Consider the following 20,247-nt stretch of genomic DNA (forward strand, 5'->3'; position numbering starts at 1 on the left):
CGTTAGCTGTTTGGAGAACTGTGTACGGTCATAATTTCGCTACAAAGGTGAAGAAGCCTATTTTTAAAAAAGGTGATCACGTAAGAATTTCAAAATTGAAAGGGGTCTTTACGAAGGGTTACCAACAGACTTTTAGCGATGAAATATTTATAGTGGAAAGTGTGGAGCTTAAAGAGGGTTTGTATATCTACAGGTTAAAGGACTATGATGGGGAAATGGTGTCTGGGGTATTTTACAAGGAAGAATTACAAAGGATACCCGCCGATCCGCACAGGGTGTATAAGGTGGAAAAGATTCTGAAAAGGAAAGGTAGAGGCGCTAATAGTCAGGCATATGTCAAATGGAGGGGGTGGCCGGAGAAATTTAACAGTTGGGTGCTGGCCAGCTCCCTGAAGGGTGTGTGAGCTGAGGAGCGTCTAAAAGCGGATGTTAAGATGGAGACAGCGCCCTTTTATATCACCCTGCCGTCCAACGCTTCTAAAGACATGTTCCCCGACAACCAAATTTCTAATTATACAGTGAAATTGGCTAAGCCTGTGGACCTGAAAGGTGATTGGGAGGTAGCCCTAACTGAGATCCAATACCCTAGAACCTGGAACACATTTACACAGACCGAGGCTAAGTTTTACCTAAAACGTGAGCAGGACCCGATGAGCATGCACGAGAGCATCCCATACGGCTACTACCCCACAGTTTTAAGTGTTGTCGATGCCATCAACAAAGCCATAGGTACCATCGAAACATATACGAATACCCATCTGTCACTAGATAACGTCAGAAGGAAGGTGTTTCTTAAAACATCGAGTCGCACCACAACGTTTAACTGTACCGGTAAATTAAGCCGTGTTTTAGGAACAGTACAGAATGCTAAAAGTCCGGTCGAGCCGGATCACACATGCCCTGATATTAACGGAGGGTTCTACACACTCTATGTGTATAGCGATATTGTAGAGGCACAGAGGATCGGAGACAGTTACTCGCCCTTGTTAAGATGTGTCCATGTACAGGGCGAAAATAATACGATGGTCAATATTCAATTCAACAAACCCGACTACATAGCAGTTTCTAAAAACCATTTTGACACTATTTCAATTATGATCTTCGATGATCAGTCGCAGCCTGTGTCCTTTAAATATGGGAAAGTTATTGTAAAGCTTCATTTAAGACCGAGACGCGACAGAGGTTATTAAGCAGACGACATGGTGGTGGTGAAAACATACGGGGACCCTTCAATGTACAGGGACTATTACCGAAACCAGGCCGGCTATGGAGGCCCACCGTACTTTCAAGGGTCACCTGTTATGTATGGGGCTGGTCTAGGAGGTTTCTTCCGCAGTCTTTTTAGAAGAGCTATGCCTTTCTTGAGAAAAGGCTATGAAATTGTAAAACCGCATGTTAAGGCGGCGGCTTCGAACATTGCCCATGATGTTGTTGGCTCTGTTACTTCGGCGGTTGCCGAACGTATGAACAAACAGCCTCAAGAAGGCGCTGGCTTAGTGTACAAGCCGCGCACGAGCGTTAAAAGGAAGCGCCGTGCATCGAGACGCAGAGGACCGCCGGCCCCCTATAAAAAAAAGAGGAGTTCTTCAAAGCGTGCTCAGAAAAGAAAAACCCCACGGAGGAAGAGAGCTACGAAGAAGAAGAGATCCTCCTCTAAAGTAAATATTTTTTAAAGCGGCACAACCTAAAGCATGGCCTTCGTACACTGTGCATCGGGCGAGTGCGCCAAATCCGAGTTAGACTTGTTTACTCTAAAGCCTACACAGACAAGCATCGAAAACAGCTTCTTCATGGAGGTATCGCCTTTAGCCGCTTTGACACCATTGGCCCCTATAGAGTTTTATGTATCAGGGTCCACGGATATGTATCTGGATCTCAACAACACGCTACTACACCTTATGTGTAAAATTGTAAAAGCTGATGGTTCCGACATAGCAGCAGACGCTAAAGTGGCGACGATAGCTTATCCCCTCGCAACCCTGTTTAATCAGGTGGACATCACCCTGGGCGACCGGCTCATCACACAGAACGATAACATGTACGCATACAGAGCCTACCTCGAGAGCATTCTAAATTACAGTAGCGACGCCCTGGACACGCAGCTTTCATCGGGGCTCTTCTACAAGGACACATGTGAACATTTTGAAGTCAAGGAGTTGGATGGTGAAAATCAGGGATTTGTAAAAAGAGCAAGTTTTGCATCTGCCAGTCGCCAGTTTGACCTTCTGGGCCGCATACATTCAGACCTATTCTTCCAAGATAAACTGCTCATCAACGGAATCGATCTTAAGATCAAGCTCACGCGTAACAAGGATTCATTCTGTCTCATAAGCGGGGATGCAGAACAGTACAAGTTGGACATACGGTCAGCGAGTCTGTTTGTAAAGAGGGTAAAAGTGTCCCCGAGCGTCAGACTAGCTCACGCCGACGCTTTGCAAATATCAAACGCCAAGTACGCTGTGGAAAGAGTGACTCTGAAGGTATTCAGCATCCCAGCAGGTACACGGCTAACGCAGCAACAGAATTTATTTCTGGGACAACTACCTAAGCTTATCATCATCAGATTTGTGGACAATACAGCTTTTAGCGGCTCCTACGCCGCAAATCCCTTCAATTTTAAGCACTACAACATCAACTACGCAGCTCTGGTCCACGAGGGCACCGTGATTCCTGCAAAACCCTACACACCCAGTTTTATAAGCTCCAACTACATCAGGGAATACCAGGGGCTGGTTTCGATAACAGGGAAACATCTACGGGACTGTGGTGTAGCCGTGACAAGAGAAGGCTATGGGACCGGATACACACTGTTCGCATTCGACCTGACCCCTGACATGGAAGACGGTGATCACTACAATCTGGTCAAAAACGGAAATCTAAAAGCTGAAATACGATTCAGTAATCCGCTACCTACGAATGTGAACATGATTGTATTCTCGGTATTTGACAGCATCATTCAGATCAACCACGCCAGACAGATTTTGTTTGACTATCTTTAAACGTTTGTGAAATGGACACTATGCAGATACGGGACTTCTTAAGCAGGCACAAATACGCTAGGAAATATTTTTTAGGTGTTTTCCCTAGCGATGGGCTGCCTACCGAAATTGGGTCAGAAAGACCATGCACCCTAGTCTTTAACACCGATCCTCATTACAAGGGTGGAACACACTGGGTCGGCATGTTTATAGATAGTGACAAGGTTACGGTGTTTGACAGTACATCTGAGTTCCCCGAACACAGTATCTATACAAAACCCATATTCAAGTTTGTGAAAAAAGCTGCGGCGAGGGTTGAGTATAATAAGCTGCGGGTCCAGGATTCGCTTGCCATCACATGCGGGGAACACTGTATTTATTTTATCAGTAAAATGTCTGAGGGTACATCGTTTAGAAATTTCTTAAATCTATATTCGAGTGACCTTGTTAACAATGACAGCATAGTTGTGAAATATGTCAAAGAAAACACAAGGGTCTCGGTCCGGCCTGTGAAAACCGAATATAGCGTCTGTCAAAATTGTAAGGGCTTGTAACACATGTATGTTTAATGATGAACGTTTAAAATAAAGAAATTTTTTTAAAGCACACATTCAGACTCTGTATTTCTATGCTGTCTCATACACCAGAATTAAAATGTTTTAAAAAGACGAGTGAGAAGGGTTGAAAATTTATAAAAGTGTTTATTACAAACAGTCATGTAGGTTACACATTACATTGACAGTCATTACTAAAGAAATATATGAAGAAAAATCACTGCTATACACGTAGAAGGCCCAGTTATTCAATAAGTCTGTAGAAACATTAAGGATTAATCCACGTGCGGGTCTTGGGCATGTGTCTTTTTCGCCGTGCTGAAGGCCCCATGGGGTTGCTCCAAGAGGGGGATAGTAGGGGCCCATCAGAGGCGGCAGGCGATGGCGGGAGGGGTGTCTTTAAACTTTCAAGCATACGGCGGTGTTCGTTATTACCCACGAGTGTGGAAGGGATGTTGAGTTCAGCGGCCGCTTGTAGAAACTGCTCCCAGCCTCTAGGAGCATTTTGATGCGTTAGGATCTTGGGGTGAGTGAGACCTTTTACCAGATCGTACATGTGTGAACCAACAACAGGCTGTCCCTTGTAAAGAAATTCCCCCCGGTCATTCCACGCTGTTAGGTCTTTAGAAGCGGCTAGTTTACTCATCAACATTTGCGCGGCGCCCCTATGCCTCTGGCTTATATTTTTTAGGAGGTCGTCAACAAAACTAACCGAGGGAGGGGTCTGGGAAGGCTGCGGCAGCGGCTGTTGGGGCGGCGTAGCATGCGCAGACGCTGCTGGCTGTTCAGAGTCCGCGGCATATAAAGTTAACTTGTTTTTTTCGGTATCCCACTGTTTGTAGTAGCTTAGAAAATTTTTAAGGGTGGTGGTGTAAAGGGTAGCTTTGTCGTAGGGGTTTAGATCCGTCCGGTTCAAAATGTCTTTAATTTCAGCATCCAGGCGTAGAGTCTCATTACGGCGTATATCCCAGGCATTGTCAGCAGTAGAGCCCAGTTTCTCCAACTGATGTTTAGGAACCAAATACATCTTTGAGGCATGCTCCATCACAGTCCTGAGAGGAGGCTTGTAATTACGGGTATAGCTATGCCCAGCAATGAGCCTATAAAACCCCCAGACTGTTTCACCAGTTTCTTCTTGGTGATGAGTGAGGCCCTTTTATTACTGAGCTTCCTGATAAGATGTCGCTTCTTCTTCAACACTTGTAACTGGCTCTTTGATATAGGGACATTGCCTTTTAGGGTGTTTAGAGCTATTTCTGAAATGGCTGCCACTAAATCGTCAGAAGCTGCGCAGAGGAGGGCCTTTCGCTGTTGGGGACTGGCTGTTACCAACATTTTCAGGAGGGCCAAATTGCGACGTAGGCGTTCAGACATGGTCAGCACCTGGGGTGGGGTATAAGGCCTGGCTACAAATGTCTCTAAAGGTCTTCAGCGCTGCTTTTTATAGGTTTGGGACTTAGTCTTTGGGGTGTAAGCGACTGGGAGATCAGGGGGAAAAATATCAGCCCTTAGTCTGTAGTCTTCTAGAGTATTATTTTTTAAGTCGACCAGCAGGTATCCGTGGGGTTTTGATGTAGCGTCGTTAAAGGCCTCCATGAAGAAGTGTGTGTTTCCAGGGTACATCTGCTTAGCTATGACGGATATTTGCTGTTTGTCACGGGGACTTTTAAATAAAACAAGGTATGAGGCATTGAGTGCTATAGAGCGACTGTTCTTACCCTTGTAAAACAAGTTCTGCACAATGTAGCATATGCTTAGATTACGGTGATGTGAATATTGAGTAAAAGCTCGCTCTAGCTCAGGATGGTCACCACCTTCACGCATAAGGTCATCGACAATAACCATGTTTACAAGGGTCGGAGGTAGCAGCTCATCATCGTTGAGATTCTCAGGTATACCTTCTATAAATCTGATATGGGGGAAGCTGCGGGACAGTTCGGTATAAAGATCTTGCCAGCACGAATAAAGCCACACAATGTTGTTAGGTGCTTGGGATAATGCACCTGCAGCATTTTCTAAGAGTTTTTTTATAAAGTAGCTTTTACCGCAGTTTGAGGGCCCTGCTAACACACAGGAGAACGGGTGCTGTAAACGGGTGTCCATTGTGCTGGGGGTGTCCTCTCTAATGCTCCTAATATCCGTACGGCAGGGTTTTATAGTCAGCAGTCAGGACCCTCTTGTCAAAAACAACGCGTAAGGTTTTATGTAGGGGCTGGGTTGTAATTTCCCACTTCTTTTTGGATCTGACTATGCATGGCTGGTTAACAACTATAGTTTTATCATTTTCATGATCGGCCGCTGCAGAATATTCATGCACCAGATCCTTCAGACTTTCAAAATTAATTTTTAGGGTGTTGCTGACGTTTAATGTTATACCTTTGACCTTCATACACACTTTGTTGGTGTTTGTTTTGTACGAGTATGTCTTAGGCCCAGCTGATGTATATTCTATTATGTGCTCATCCTTATCAAGTTCGCTGGTCAAATTACCTAGATAATCCCCAAGAGGAGGATCTTCATCCCCTGGTTTACTCAGAAAAATCACTGAGTCGGTATCATGATACAGACAGCGGTCCTGGAGTTTATCCATAACACCGTAAAGCTCTAGACGGGCGTGTGCAGTCGTGAAGCAGGCTATGAATATGTTAATGTTGTTACACGTTGTGGGGTACTCTTTTGTGTATTTCCAGCATACCGCCGCGGTCTCGTCATCGATAAACTCGCAGCTGGACACCTCGTAACAAGGGGCAAAAAGGTACTTAAACAGTTCGTCAGGATCTGTTATTATGGTCGTATTTGACATGTTTGTACGCTGTGCGAATTTTCCCCATAAGGAGTTGAGGCAGAGTTTGGCTAACTGCCGGCGGGCAGGGTTGACCTCTATCAAATGTGGCCGTAAGCGTATACCCTCATGCGTGTGGTAGTCATCAATGTATTTCTGCTTTGCAGCTTGACTAGTACACCAATCAGGATATCCGGAGGCCTCCTGTTTGTCTCTGAGAAACAAATTAATGTAGCGTGAAAAGAGACGTGTCGTGGTCCTCTTAAAATGCCACACCTCGTGTTCTCTGCCGAGTCTGTAGCCTTTGTCTAAGGCAGCTTGTACCTCGATGGTGCACCAAGTCCCTGTGAGCATCCTTTGTTCTTCGGTGTGACTGCAACCACCGACCTCCTTAAACACAGCGCATGTTCGACAGAGGGGGAACATCAGCTTACCATCGACTCTGTATGGTAACACGGGAAAGTAAAGCTGCCTTGGAGGATAGATTTCACATTTTACTAGGCCAAAGTATTCGGAAAGGGGCTTAAAGTCTCTATATATGATGGTAGGGTGTCCTAAGGGGTACACCTTCATTTTGTTTACAAAAGGGTACAGACTGGTGAAATCATAATAATGTATTTTCTCACCCTCCCCAGCGGCCCTGTACAACTGTATGGCGTTTGTACGCCCCCCGAATAAGGCATCGCGGGGTTCCAGAGGTTGTGGTAAATCACGACTCTGAAGGAAAGAACGTAGCTCGGTGTTGGTTGCTGTCATCTCTAACCACTCGTGCTCCCATAGGACCCTCAGAGCAAAGCCACATTTTTCAACATACTGGGCCCTTATCAGAGTACGTCTGTGTAAGTGTCCAAATTTGGCCCCCATCAGTCTGTTAAACTCGTGGGGTTTGTAACACTGAGGACAGCCGTGGTAAAAACAGCCATTGTATTCAAAGGCCGTCGGCACGCCCTTAATTACAGCATACCCATCCAGGTAATAGGGACCCAGGCGGTATTCACCACCCTGTAAGGCATGCCGAATATCTAGGTCTTCCTTCTCAGAGACGTACATGAGCCATTGGATAGAAGGGGTTGAATAACGTTTCTGTTTACCGTTATAGAGGTCTGGCGGCACTAGAGCTATACTTTCTGGTCTTAAAAACATGTGTTTGTAGATGGACATACACATGGAGGCCAGGGTGATGTTTTGAAAAGGGTCTATGTATTCAACCGACTTTGTCATTTGAGGCGTCTTGGGTTTCAAGGCCCTGACTTTCTTAGTCATGTGAGGGGTTTTGTGTTTCATGACCCTGACTTTCTTAGTCATAGACACCACAACATCTCTGAAGAGGTTGCAGGCCTGTCGCAGGATCATTACATCGGCCTTGCAATAGGTTTTCAATTCGGATTGAAAATGAAACTCCTTTTCACGGTTTTCAGCGTACCACTGTAGAAAGCTCTCTTTCTCAGCAGGCATCATATAATCAACCCCGTAGCTGTCCGGAGGCGGCATGGGCCCCACATAATTCTGGTTCGCCCAGGTGTTAAAGAAGTGTGGAAAATAACCTTTACACCCAGGGAAACCAAAAGCTTTTGGCAGCTTGCTCAATTTCATGGGTAGGAAATTCAGGGTGTCTATGAATCTTATTTGTAACTGACCAGCCATTAACAACATCAGCTTGGAACCTTGAGTGATGAGTTCTACTTGCACCTTTTCACGAATCATATTCTGTAAAATAAAGAATGAGTCGTATGCTTTTGAGTTGTGGGCCAGCATGGTGTACCCTTTGAATTTGGACTGAATGAATGTGTTAAGGAAATCACCAACGCATGTGCGCCCCTCAAACTCCCAGCAGTCATCAGAAGTTAGATGGTGGGCGTAAATATAGTTAGATTGGTGTACCCCCGTCTCTTGTGTGCACTCTATATCAAAAACGATGTAATCCTCGGTTTTGGGCTGGTGTTTGCCTTTAACCATGTAACACTGGTGTACAAATCCCACCCTACATGGAATCTGACACCGGGGACATTTCATGCCTTTGCATTTGTGTTCTGTCGACACATACCGGCCGCACTCTTGACAGTCCATTTTAGGGCTGCATTTAACAGCTTTGCGGTGTATGCGCCAGCAGTCTTGCGAGCGACAAAACATCTTACAGGTTTGACACAGCACCTTCAGGGCATCGTCTACAATGCAACCATCCCTCTGACACATCTTACAATGTATTTCACACTGATGATGTGCCTTAGTGTTGTATATATGGTCGCAATGTGTGCACACGTATTTGACACCCAGAAAACTTTTAAGGTTCAAGATACCGTAAAAGTGATTCTCATGGTGCAGGACATATACAGTCTTGTTTTTCACACGATCCCCGGTTGTAAAGTACTTCCAAGAACCGTTGTGATAAAGAACTTTCACCGTAACGGCGAAATAGTTCTCAAAAAGACCTATGTCGCCAAAGCCGACCATGCGGTCTGGAGGTATTTCAAGAACCTCATGGGCTTCAGCCGCTCTAGACATGATGACAGCGTCGGTGGTGTTGCGACCCATCAGCAATCCCACGATGCTGGCCGCCAGACAGGTGTTGGCTGCTCCATTGTTAAAGTTGAGCAGCCAACGTTGTTTCTTACCAATGATCTTACTGTACAGGACGCTCTTTAAAGGCCTGGAAACACCCCCCTCACGACCCCGGACAATGAGGGCTATGACTCTGAAAGTGCCATAGGCGACTAGTTCAGCCTTGCTCTGTAAAAGCTTTGACAGGTTTTCTAAAAATTCCACAGCATCAAACACATCAAGGGCCCGTCGTTTGGTGAAGAGCGGACTGTCAAGGCCCTGCCCCTGGAAGCGTAGCTGGAAAAAATCATTAGGACCCACATCACGTATCAACCTATCTATGAGTGATTGCACAGCCTGCTGTATGACTAAATGCCCTTGCACGGGGGACCTTATCAGGTGTAGGTTAATAAACCTAAACTCCTCGTAGTGCTCAGTAGCGTTAAATCTCTCGACAGTACGACTGTAGGTTCTGACGCTCTCTAAAAACACTGTCTCCGAATCCTCATCTAGAGGAATCTGACTGGAGGGGGAGCTTACTGATGCATCATTTTGGGGATTCTGGTTTAGGCAGGGCTCTGGGGTCCTTTTAAGACGCCGTGTAGCGCATATTTTGGCTTTCTTTAATTTAGTTATTAAAAGCCGGCGTTGCTTAGCGCTATTAGCCCACTTATGTTTTCTGCGGGCCCATACTTTTCTAGGTATCCGACCCCCTCCTACCTGAACTGTATGGTTTGTGTAGGTGGATGATGTGCTCATAGAGGCCTCAGCTACAGCCCCCGCCCCCAGACCTTCTGTGTGTTCATGGTATTGGCGTGTTGGTGCTCCACCCTGAGATCCCTCCAATTGCACCGCCCAAGGTCTGTCCTCACCTGAACTTATGTAATGACTGGGGCATTGTACCGGTGCATGTGATTCAGGCGCTGCTTGTGAAAATGTATGATCCTGCTTGTGGGGTTCCATGTCCTTTTGACGGTTGAGGAAGCGTAAGAAGCGCAGGGACTTTGTCAGAACTGTGTGGACCCTGCTGCTGTATTTAGATTTACGCTTACTTTTATTAACACTCAGGGCGTGTTGGGTCTTTAAGGGCCTACGTCGGCATAGTCAAGAGGGGATACTCCAAATGTCGGACACTGTTGTTTGGCATGTTTGTATGATCACCCTTTTACACTGCTCAACCATTTGTAGTATCTTTCGCTGCGCCTCCAGCCCCGATCTGTCAACGCTACCGCATACCCCTAGTTTTAAGGTGGCTGTGTTCACTTGTCGTTTTAACTTTCTGACCGCCAATTGTATGTCTTTCACAAGGGCCCCTAGTACCTCTTTTGGGTTTACAGAATCGTATTGCGGCGGATTAGGGATGAATACCGTGCCCGGTTGTACACCAGTCGGCAACACCCCTGGCCCACCACTCGCTCCATCCGCAGCAACACCATTCTGTAATTGAGGCACCGGAGGGTTCATAGAAAGAGGGTCCCAGTGCGAACACCCCGGGGCTGCCATGGAAGGGTCCTCACTAGATACAGCTTCTAAACCCTGATTTGACCAGTCGTCCCAACAGATACTATTATCGCTACATATTGCTGATGGTGATGGGTGGCTTACACTGGGTGCGGGGCTGGTTGGGTCGTATGCTCCCTGCGGGGGTATAGGTGACATAAGGGTTGGGGAGTGTAAATGTCCGTCAAAGCAATTGTGGTCCCTATCGGCTAAGGAATTGTCGTGGTTGTGGTCGGGTGAATGTCTAACATCCGTATACAAATACCCATTGTGCGTGCTGGAAGGGTCCTTGTGCGCTGCTTCTGAGGGCCTATCAAGTTTGGCAACCATACCTATCAATGCTTTGAGACCACCCCTGCTACCGTTGTAAGGGGTTTCTGGGGGCGGCGCATTATCAGCCTCTGAGCTTCTAAGCACAGCAGGCCTGGGTATAGCAGGATTTAGGGTTTGGTCTTGGGGGAACCCCTCTACAGAAGCCGCTAGTTTATTTAAAACTATAGGTGCCTTCAAGGTATGCGTAGGAGACGGCGCCGTAAGGGGCTTGATTAAGGGATCTGTCTGCACCCCACAGTTCTTCTTGAGCCCGGATCTTGAGAGGCGTCTCGCTTTAGGAGTTTGGGGATGTACCATATCTTCAGCGAATGCCGTTGAGGCTTTGAGAGGGTTCAGAGACGCCGCACCGCTTTTACACTGAACAGACCTAACTTTGTCTGGGGTTGGAAGAACGTCTTTGCCGGTGTCCCCCTCCCTGTGTAGAATAGACATTCCTGTAGGATTGTTCAACATGATGGAAGAGGGCTTGATCTGACATTTCGCAGCGGTGCCGGTTCTCTGCTGTATGTGCGTGTAGTATGTGCAGAGCTTGTCCTGGCGCCCACGTCTACTCACAGCTTTTGCTGCAGGCTCTGCATTCTGAATGGTCGCTGTTATGTCCCTTAACGGTTTCGCAGGCCTCTTGACCTCCCCCGTATTTTCAGCGGTGTTCTTTTGAACAGCTCCTAGAATGTAAGATAAAAAAATATATATATTAGAAAAAATAAAGAACCTGTATAAAGGTGTTTACACTACCCATAGACACCCACCACAATAATTTCTACAGGGCCCCTTTATACAATCCCTACAACACGACGGCTGCCCCCTTCTACCTGCTAGAATAAAACACAGAGAGCGCGTTTTTTTTGCCCCTTTTGTAAAAACACACCTTTTAGAGGTCTTTTCCCAGATCCTTTCTTCGTCATCGGTTCCTTTCCAGATGTTGAGGCTTTCCTCTTTAACGGTCTTTCTTTTGACGGCGGTGCCGCCTCTTGCAAAGCGGCGTCGGTCGTGGTTGCCTCTGAGGAACCTGCAAAGAAAAAATAATCACATTTGTGGTATAAACAAGTCCTTAGCAGTCCCTTCTGAGGAGCCCTCCTAAAGTACACCCCTGGGGTTTTTGGGCTAACACAGTCTAAGTCTTAGACAGTTTAAAGAACCCTGGCCTTTCTTTTTAAATTTACCTGAAAGAACCACATTATCCTGAATACGTTGCGACACTTCTTGAGCCCCCAGGTATAGCTCTAGATCATCAGAATCTAGTTGTAGAGCGGCATCATAATCTATAAAAGCATACACACATGAGAAGACCATTAGAAAAAAGCAGAACTTCTGAGACAATGGTGTATAAAAACTACACAGAACTATGCAACTCTAAATACATATACCTGCTTGTATGGTTAGCATTTCGGCGTCGGTGATGTCTATTACAGGGATAGCCTGTTTAGGGTTAGATTAAAAAAAAAAAAAAAATAGAGGTTTAAAACTACACATCATAAACAAGGCCTTACAGTTTGTTACATACACCTTAGAAAATGCCACTGATAAATTCAAAATTGAAAATAGACTTGTCTGGACATTTAATTTTTAATAAGATCATCTCATACCTACACACAAGCCCAACATAGGTACACCCCTAACATTTTGCACATATCCATAGTATATAAACCTCAAGTTGTTCTTTACAACCCTTTAATAAACATAGCGCCATGTTAGAATTTTTACTTATAAACGCCAGTAACACCAGGATATCTCCTAGGGAAAAAAGCAGTCACAATCTACCCCATAAATACATTATATGCAGCACTGTGTACATTATATACACTCTCAGGGTTGCATTTTGAAAGGGCTGTCTGGGTAGAGAAAAAGCACGCATTTTAAAACGGGGCTGTCTGGGTTGAGCAAAAACATGAGAAAAAAACCCGGCGCCATAGCCTATGCTTCTGGGCAAATCACTTAATTTATTTATTTAGGCATTTATGTATGCGTTTTTATATAGCACAGGCTTTACCCTAAGGGGGGCAGAGCGCTTCATCATAGGAGCAGTACTGTTGCATGCGGCGCAAATTACATGGAAACAAATTACAGAAGCATGCGTTCAGTTACATGCTGCAATAGTGACAATTGTGAGCAAACAAAATGCCATAGGTAGCAAAGGTACAGTACCGGAGGAAAAAAAAGTGACATGTGTGCAAGTTACAAAAGCGAACAAAGAAGAAGTAGAGGTATAATACTGCAATAAACGGTAGACACTCAAGCACAAGAACAAACATTGCGTCGGCATTGGTGGCACTTTTGCAAGTATCTAAAGCAAACAAAATGTAAGAGATAGCAAACGGTGTGTTACACGGGAAAAAGTGACGTTTGCATGTTACAAAAGAGTACCAAACGCCATTGAAAGGGTAATACTGCATTAATGGGCCGCCCTTCAGATAGTGTATGAGCTAAATAAAATGACCCCAACGCAAGAAATCTTGAAAGCGGACCCTGCTGCTGCTGCAAACACCTATATATATATTTTTAATTTATTGAATGCCCCCCTTTGGGGCACAGCCATCATGTAGGAAACCCGGCCGCGAGCTTCCTCGCCGCTTTTTCCAGGACACGCCCTACCGCTTCCGTGATGTCAGGGGTGTCCCCGGTGACATCACAGAAGGGGCTGAGGCCTACCACAGCAGGCGCGAGGACGGAGCTCCATGATCCCCTGCAGCCGCCGTCATCGGGTTCCACGTGGGATCCGTGGAAATGCCCTTGTCTGCCCCCAGCCCCCCAGAGCACAGCCATCGGGAAGCGGGCTCTGTGGGGCTTCAATTTAAAAAAGGAGCCCCTAGTCTCCCGGACCGCCCAAAGCCATCCCGCAATGCCCCGGATCCTGCACCAGCCCCCAGAGCTCCACTCCAATGCCGAGTGCTCCGGGGCTACATTTTTTATTTTTTTTTAAACGGCTCCTCGAGCCAGTGCCCATATGCTGCCCAGAGCCTTCCAGCTACCGTGCACCGGAGCCTGCCGCAGGAGCCACCAGAGCTGCTCACGGTACACGCGGACTCTGGGGCACTTTTTATTTTTTTATAAAAGCGGGGCCGCGAGCCCACCACCAAGACTGCACAAACCCCGGAGCTCCACAGGGAGCTCAGCGGGCTCCGGGGATTCCTTTACAAAAATTGGAGCCTCGAGCCCAGCACAGCCTTACAAGCCCCCAGAGTAGCATGCAGGGCCGTGGGCTCTGGGGGCCTTTATTTTTTATTACAAAAGGGCCTCGAGCCCCACCGGCCATGCCTCAGCACAAGTCCCAGAGCCCCGCACATGGCCAGAGGGTTCTGGGACCTTTAATGTATGAATAACGGGGCATGGAGCCCCACACAAATGCGGCCTTTATTTGTGTAAGGATGCTTGGGGCATGCGCACCCCATACAGAGGACCCTGCAACCACCTTACCACACATCGGAGCATCGCAAGGACCGCAGAGTGCACCGGAGGCTTATTTAAAATATGTTGGACACTGTGACCCCCACAGATAATGCCACACACCCCACGAGGCCTCCGAGGGCTCCTGGATACCATGGCTGCCCCACTCAGAGGTTCACGCTGAACACCCCCAGAGAGCCCTTAATTAAACGGCCTTAAATGCAATTGGTGTCTGTAACACCCTCACCCTGACAACGCTGATGACCCTGCCTTAACATGGAGCACCGTGGACACTCCCAGCGCCCCAGGCCCTCCTTGAAAACCCTCCTTGTATACTACTGAGGCCCTGCCCGACCAGCATTCATCTTGTGAACCAGCTGCTGACCCCTGCCTATGCCGGGCCTCTACACATGTTGGTGAGTACTGAGTTGCATTATTTATTTATCTAGTTTGACCTGTATACAATGTATATTATTTAGGATGCTCTGACACCCATAGCCCCAACATAGCCTTGTTATAGGTCTGTAGACAGTGTAAAACCCTTACGTTACAGGATTGTTGCACCTCTAATACCCTAAGCATTACTCTCCTTAAATACAGCCCAACAGTTTTGTTAAAATACCTTTAACAGGTCCCCACACCACAAAAGCAGCATCCATAGATATCATAGATACACCCCGGCCTCGCATAAAATTACCCTTAAAAGCGTAACACAACAGTCATGTACAAACCCTAAAACAGCCACCTTTAATCACATTACCATACAGTTCCCATGCCCTTAGCGCATTTAAAAAACTTAAAATGACAACTCTCCTTTATACTTCAGCACATCCTGCATTATACACCTTAGACAGCAGCCCCCAACTCCCATTATATATTATTTAAAACATTATGAACCCAGTCCTACATTGCGCTAGGTACCCTTTGTAAAATACAACCTCCTTCACCTTAAAAGGGCTGCTACCAATTCTTTTAAATACAACCTTAAACATGCAACATTGCACCAGCCCCCTGTTTTACTTACATCCATAAATGTGTAGCACGCTGCATCAATCTGTGATAAGTTATTCTGCTCCATTATTCCCTTTTAAACTCCTGAGATGGGCCTGTGCAGCAAAACAATCCACGTATGTCGTTCCACCAGGGTTTTTAAAAAATGGCTATTTCTGCTGATCCACCCAGAGTAGGCTTTTATACACTGCCTGCCCTGCTAATTACGTCAACATCCTTTATGGAGGGGGGGGTTTAGAACCTTGTAGTGGTGGTCTTGGGAGGGAACATTTGCTGACCAATGTACATCTTCTGTTAGCCCCCCTTTAACAGCTGTTAATTAAACTTACGGTCTACAGTGGGGATAGCGGTGTAACCAGTTGTGCTCGTGACTGAATCTCTGGGGAAGATAAGCTCCTTCCGTAGTTTAGGGACATGGCGGATGCCCATGTTTTTCTACTTGGGGCTTTGTTTGTTAGATAGACTCTTAGGATTATGACAGCTTTTAAACCTATTGTTTGCTGAGGGGAGGGATGTGTAATTAGCAGTGCTTGGGACTCGTGACTCCTTCTCCTGGGAAAGTGGGGCCTGGTTGAATAGTTTTTCTTTCCTCTTCTCAGCTTTACTCTGCAAACATTTAAACATGCCTGGACATCCCCCCTCTTACACGAAGCCATTTAAACATGCCCAGACATCCCCCCTCTTACACGACACCACTTTTTGCGCACACATTTACCTTAACCTAAATGCCCTGCTAGGCTAGCATAACATTTAACATTGTCTCGTGCTCTGGCACACCCCCTAAGCTACATCCCCCACAGCCCAGCTCCAGTTAGGGAGACCACAAATTCCTCATGGCACCAAACTTTTTGCTCACCAGCTGTCACTTTTAAGGACAGGAACACCATGTCACTTTTAGGGACCCCGACCTGTCACATTTGGTGACAATCACAGACATGTCACATTTGGTGACAATCACAGATCTGTCACTTTTAAGGACACACACTGACCTGTCACTTTTGGGGACATGCATGACGAGGAATGGTATCCCTACTTTCTACTGTCACTCGTAATTACTCTGAAACTATGAAAATGTCACGCACAGTAAGCTGAAACTTCGGCAGCTATGCACCGTATCATTCTAGGAGAGGCCAAGGACCCAGCACCAAGATAATCACTATTATTGAACTTCTGTTTGGACACATTTCAAGGACCACTACACGTTGGATCTTCTTTTAGAACTTCATTTAAAGTTCACTGGTAATTGATTTGAAGAGGATGTGTCAAATCAGTTAGAATGTTCCAACAAAATGTCCTCCACCATACTGTTCCTACGGGGAAGGGCCCGCTTCTCTGGATTTACCACTTATTCTGTGCATTAGAGCAGTTTCCATTGTTATCCAATCCTAAACTTCATGCATAGTCTTGTCAGGTGTGCTCTGGCTGGAATAGACCTCGGAAGGAAATCTATTGTCCATATCTTGTCCAAACCTACCTACCCATCATACTCTGTGCCATCCACAGAGCTTACAGTGCCAAATCCACATTTTAAAGAGATGTTTCACCTCGTTTCAGGAAACACTTTAGTGTCATGAAGATTGTACTCTGTTTTGCTTTAGTTCCCTGGCTTGACAAGCAAATGTTTGACACAAATTAGTGTTTTTAATTGCTAATTTGTACCCTTTTCTGAATAGAGCTATCTTTTTAGTTTAGAAAGCTTTATTGAATATGATAATCCAAGTAAAACATCAGTACAAAAAAAATATCAGGCAATGAAACATAGTAAAGTAACAATAAAATTGTACAATATATAATGAATGCCAAACGGGATATAAAAGCTATACTTAGGAAAAAGAGCTTTTATAGGTATTTTCGTTTTTGGAGGGGGGGGGAGGGGGGGGGGCAAGAAGAGAGAAAGAAAAAAAAGAGGGGAAAGAGAGGGTGGAGAAGGCTATCCTTAATACAGAGTAAATGTCATGAGATCAACATATCAAACAAATGTGCATAACATTAAGTAATGAGAATAATTGAAAGAGGAGAGAAATAACAAGTAAAATTCAAGGAACATGTCTAGAAAGAAAATTAGTTAAAGGCAACCATAACAAGTCTCTTTTGATCAATAAAGGTACAGTAGTAGCAAGGGCACGATCAAGCCTATGGTGATGGCATAACAAGTTCCACCAGGCGTTGTATGAGATCTTCAAAGTATCCTTCCAGTTGGTTGTAATTATCTGTAAGGAAATGGCTACAGACAAATCTATAAATGTACGTGCATTGCATCGGTCGTTCTATATAGGCGAAGCACCACCCAAAAAAATATGGACAATCGCAAAGGGATGGTCTGTAGCTAATATAGCGTTTAATTTTGACCAAATACGAGACCCAAGGGATTTAACCCCTTCGCTGCGGGGGTAATTCCCTCACTGTGCTTGGGGGAGTGGGGCACGTACAGCGCACGCATGCTCATGACGAGCTCAGCTCGTAATGAGGCACGGCGCTCCTGTGCTCATGACGAGCTGAGCTCGTCACAGGTGCACCGGCTCCCGTGGAACACTCCGCACAGCAGGGGAATTCTCCCTGCACCTGAGAGTGCCATGACGAGGTCATTTTTGGTTTCCGAAAAAAGGTTTTGGGCGACACACAAGACTTAAGGGACACTTCCTTCTTCTCTTCCTTCTTCTCAGTAGCAACGTTCTTGGTACTGGAGGATCTGGTACCTGCTTTATTTGGGGGCATTTGTGAGAAGTTAGCCTGGTGTATGATGTCCACTATTCTAGTGGGCACCTTGCACCAGTCTAAACGACCCTAATGATGGTGGTTGTAAAGTCAACTTTATAGATCAGCTATCCTAGTGGTAGCATGGACCAGCAGTCTTAGGCTAAAACTTTAGAGAGAATGTGAAGCCAGTTGTTTTACCAATTATAATCCCTTGAATACCAAATGAAAGGACACCACATAAGGTATATACAAAATATATATGTATTTATTACTAACACAACCCCTCTGAACTCTTTATGACGTCAGAGATCGAGATACATTACAAGTTACTCATTAAGCATACTTTAAGTTGCACAAATACAATTCTGCCCTAGGGGCCTCACGAACCATATACTAAGTAAGTGGGATAAGAACCACTTCAGGAATGGTGAATAGGCCTAGAGCCTAGGGAATCGCTGGGGCTACAGTGGACAACCAAAGGATTGGAAGTAAGAGGCCCACGGGAGACGCGTGCAGTGTCTAAACACCGTCGCAAATTACCATAGAGTTATAATGGGAACGTAAAAGTTACAAAGTAGTTGATTAAGGACACTTCCGAATGGACTACGGTAAAACCCTTTTAAACTAGGACACTTCGAGAGTCAACACCCACGGGAGCACCGGAGTACTCGAGGTACCTCACCAAGGGAAGCCGGGTGCATAGATGTTCTTTCGTGTCGGGTTTCGTCGCTGTTTCCTAGGGAGAGCTGCAGAGAAGTGCTGCAGGCGACCAGGAGAAAAGTGTCCGGGTGGATCCAAGGGTGGATCGGAGATGTGAAGAACCTGAAAGCAGAGGGGACAGAGTCTGGGTCTCTAGCCAGTGACCAGGAAGGAACCAGGCGATGTCGAGTGCTTCAGGTGAAGAAGGTGAAGCTTGTCTCTGCAGCCACGAGGACCAGGAGGCGTCGACTATGACCAGGAGCTGGTGTCCCACGAAGGATCTAGTTGACTGCGGTGTCGGTATCCGGATTGGACCCAACAACCCTTGTCAAACAGAATCCACGCAGGAAGGGAAGATTGGCTTCAGTTCAGACCAGCAAGGTCTGGGGAGCTTCTCCTTTGCAGGGAAGCTGGAGCAAGCCCGGAGCAACCAGGCATGCGGTGTAGTTTCAGAAGAAATTCTTAGTTCTTAGGAGGACTAACTAGCCAACGGGCTAGCAACCGGGAAGACGCGTCGAGCTGAAATAAAAGAACAGGCCCCAAGCGGAATTCATGTAGTGTGGAGGGCTGAGCTTCGGAGCAAATGGCGCTCTGGTCTGGGGTTTCTCAAACCCCAATGCACAACTTCAAGGGTACCTCGGTCGTTGCACTATTTAGCAAAGTGCAGATAGTCCAGGGTGTCCGGTCCCACGTCTCTCGTGTCCGCCACAGGTCTCAGCTTTGCTGTGGATGTGGATCGGAGTCAGAGAAGTCTGGAAGTCCAGTTCCTGAGTTGCTGAGTCTTCGGGTTCTGGCGGGAGCGTAAACAAAGCAAACAGGCAAGTTACTGGTGGTGCCTGTTTGCACAGGGTGGTCACTCCTTGTCTTCTAGTCGGTATAGAACGTTGAAGGCCCAAGGGTTTCGTTTCAGTCCAGGATAATCTAATGTCTCTAGACACAGCTCCTATCTTTATACTGATTTTAGGGGCTGGATTACCTGCTATGTCCCTCCTATGGGTGGACCCTGAGAAGGAGGTGGTTACACCCCTTTCCCTTTGTCCAGTTAAGCGCCAGAGCTGGGGCTGGAGTGCCCAGCAACTGGTTTGAACCGGGCTATGCATGGAGCACCTTGTGTGCCCCAGGCAGTGTCTGGAAAAGCATCTTTTCATTGAACCCACCCTGCCCCAATACACTACCGGCTGTCTGGGGAGGGACAGGATACCTATTGTCAAGGCCTCCCTTGCCGGAGTTTCGTCCAGCTGCAGGAGGTCAGACTCGTGTCTGTGGCAGCAGCATCCATTTTGTGATACTGAGCTCTGTTTAACTTTAACCGGGTAAAGCAGTACTTACATGTCTTCTCCCTCTAGAAGGGTGGAATGCTACCCCCGCCACCAGAACTGGCGGGGGGGGGGAGTAGGATTCCAAAGTGTTTGGCACCTTACACGACATGTTTTGATAAAGCCAAACCAAAGTTAGCATTAACCGCGAGGATTATAATGCACTTAAGAGTATATGGTATGTCTATATCATAGAACAGCTATAAGGACATGGGTCCGAAAGCTGCAGAAGGGCTCAGCTCATGTCAGAGCACCCTCTCACATAAAACTAAGCACTCTGCCTTCAGGATTGTCAAGGCCTGCCATAGGAGTGACTTATAGGTATATATGTGTCTATATATAAGGGTAGATATAGGCATACGATATCTAAGCAAGGGATGATTACACCACCTTGCCCAAGCTGAGTGATCAGCCTGTGGTGTCAGTTTGGATGGCCAGCCAGGGGTGGCATAATA

The 20,247-nt window shown here is 46.3% G+C and overlaps 2 protein-coding genes and 1 pseudogene across 2 annotated transcripts in view; 1 reads left to right on the forward strand and 2 right to left on the reverse strand.

Annotated features, from left to right (window-relative positions):
* PIGG (phosphatidylinositol glycan anchor biosynthesis class G (EMM blood group)) overlaps nt 1-20,247 on the forward strand; it is an 867,273-nt gene that overhangs the window by 204,482 nt on the left and 642,544 nt on the right. The window lies entirely within an intron of this gene.
* Nucleotides 8,159-9,611, reverse strand: LOC147727873 (uncharacterized; annotated as a pseudogene).
* Nucleotides 9,957-12,098, reverse strand: LOC147727874 (uncharacterized). Its single transcript, XM_086963192.1, has 4 exons — nt 12,053-12,098; nt 11,849-11,947; nt 11,554-11,694; nt 9,957-11,350 (listed from the first exon to the last, which is right to left on the reverse strand). The coding sequence occupies exons 1-4, from the start codon at nt 12,069-12,071 to the stop codon at nt 9,957-9,959; spliced, it is 1,653 nt and encodes a 550-aa protein (XP_086819318.1). The 5' UTR covers nt 12,072-12,098.

This window comes from Lissotriton vulgaris, chromosome 3_1 (assembly GCF_964263255.1).
Source record: "Lissotriton vulgaris chromosome 3_1, aLisVul1.2, whole genome shotgun sequence".
Lineage (NCBI taxonomy): Eukaryota > Metazoa > Chordata > Amphibia > Caudata > Salamandridae > Lissotriton > Lissotriton vulgaris.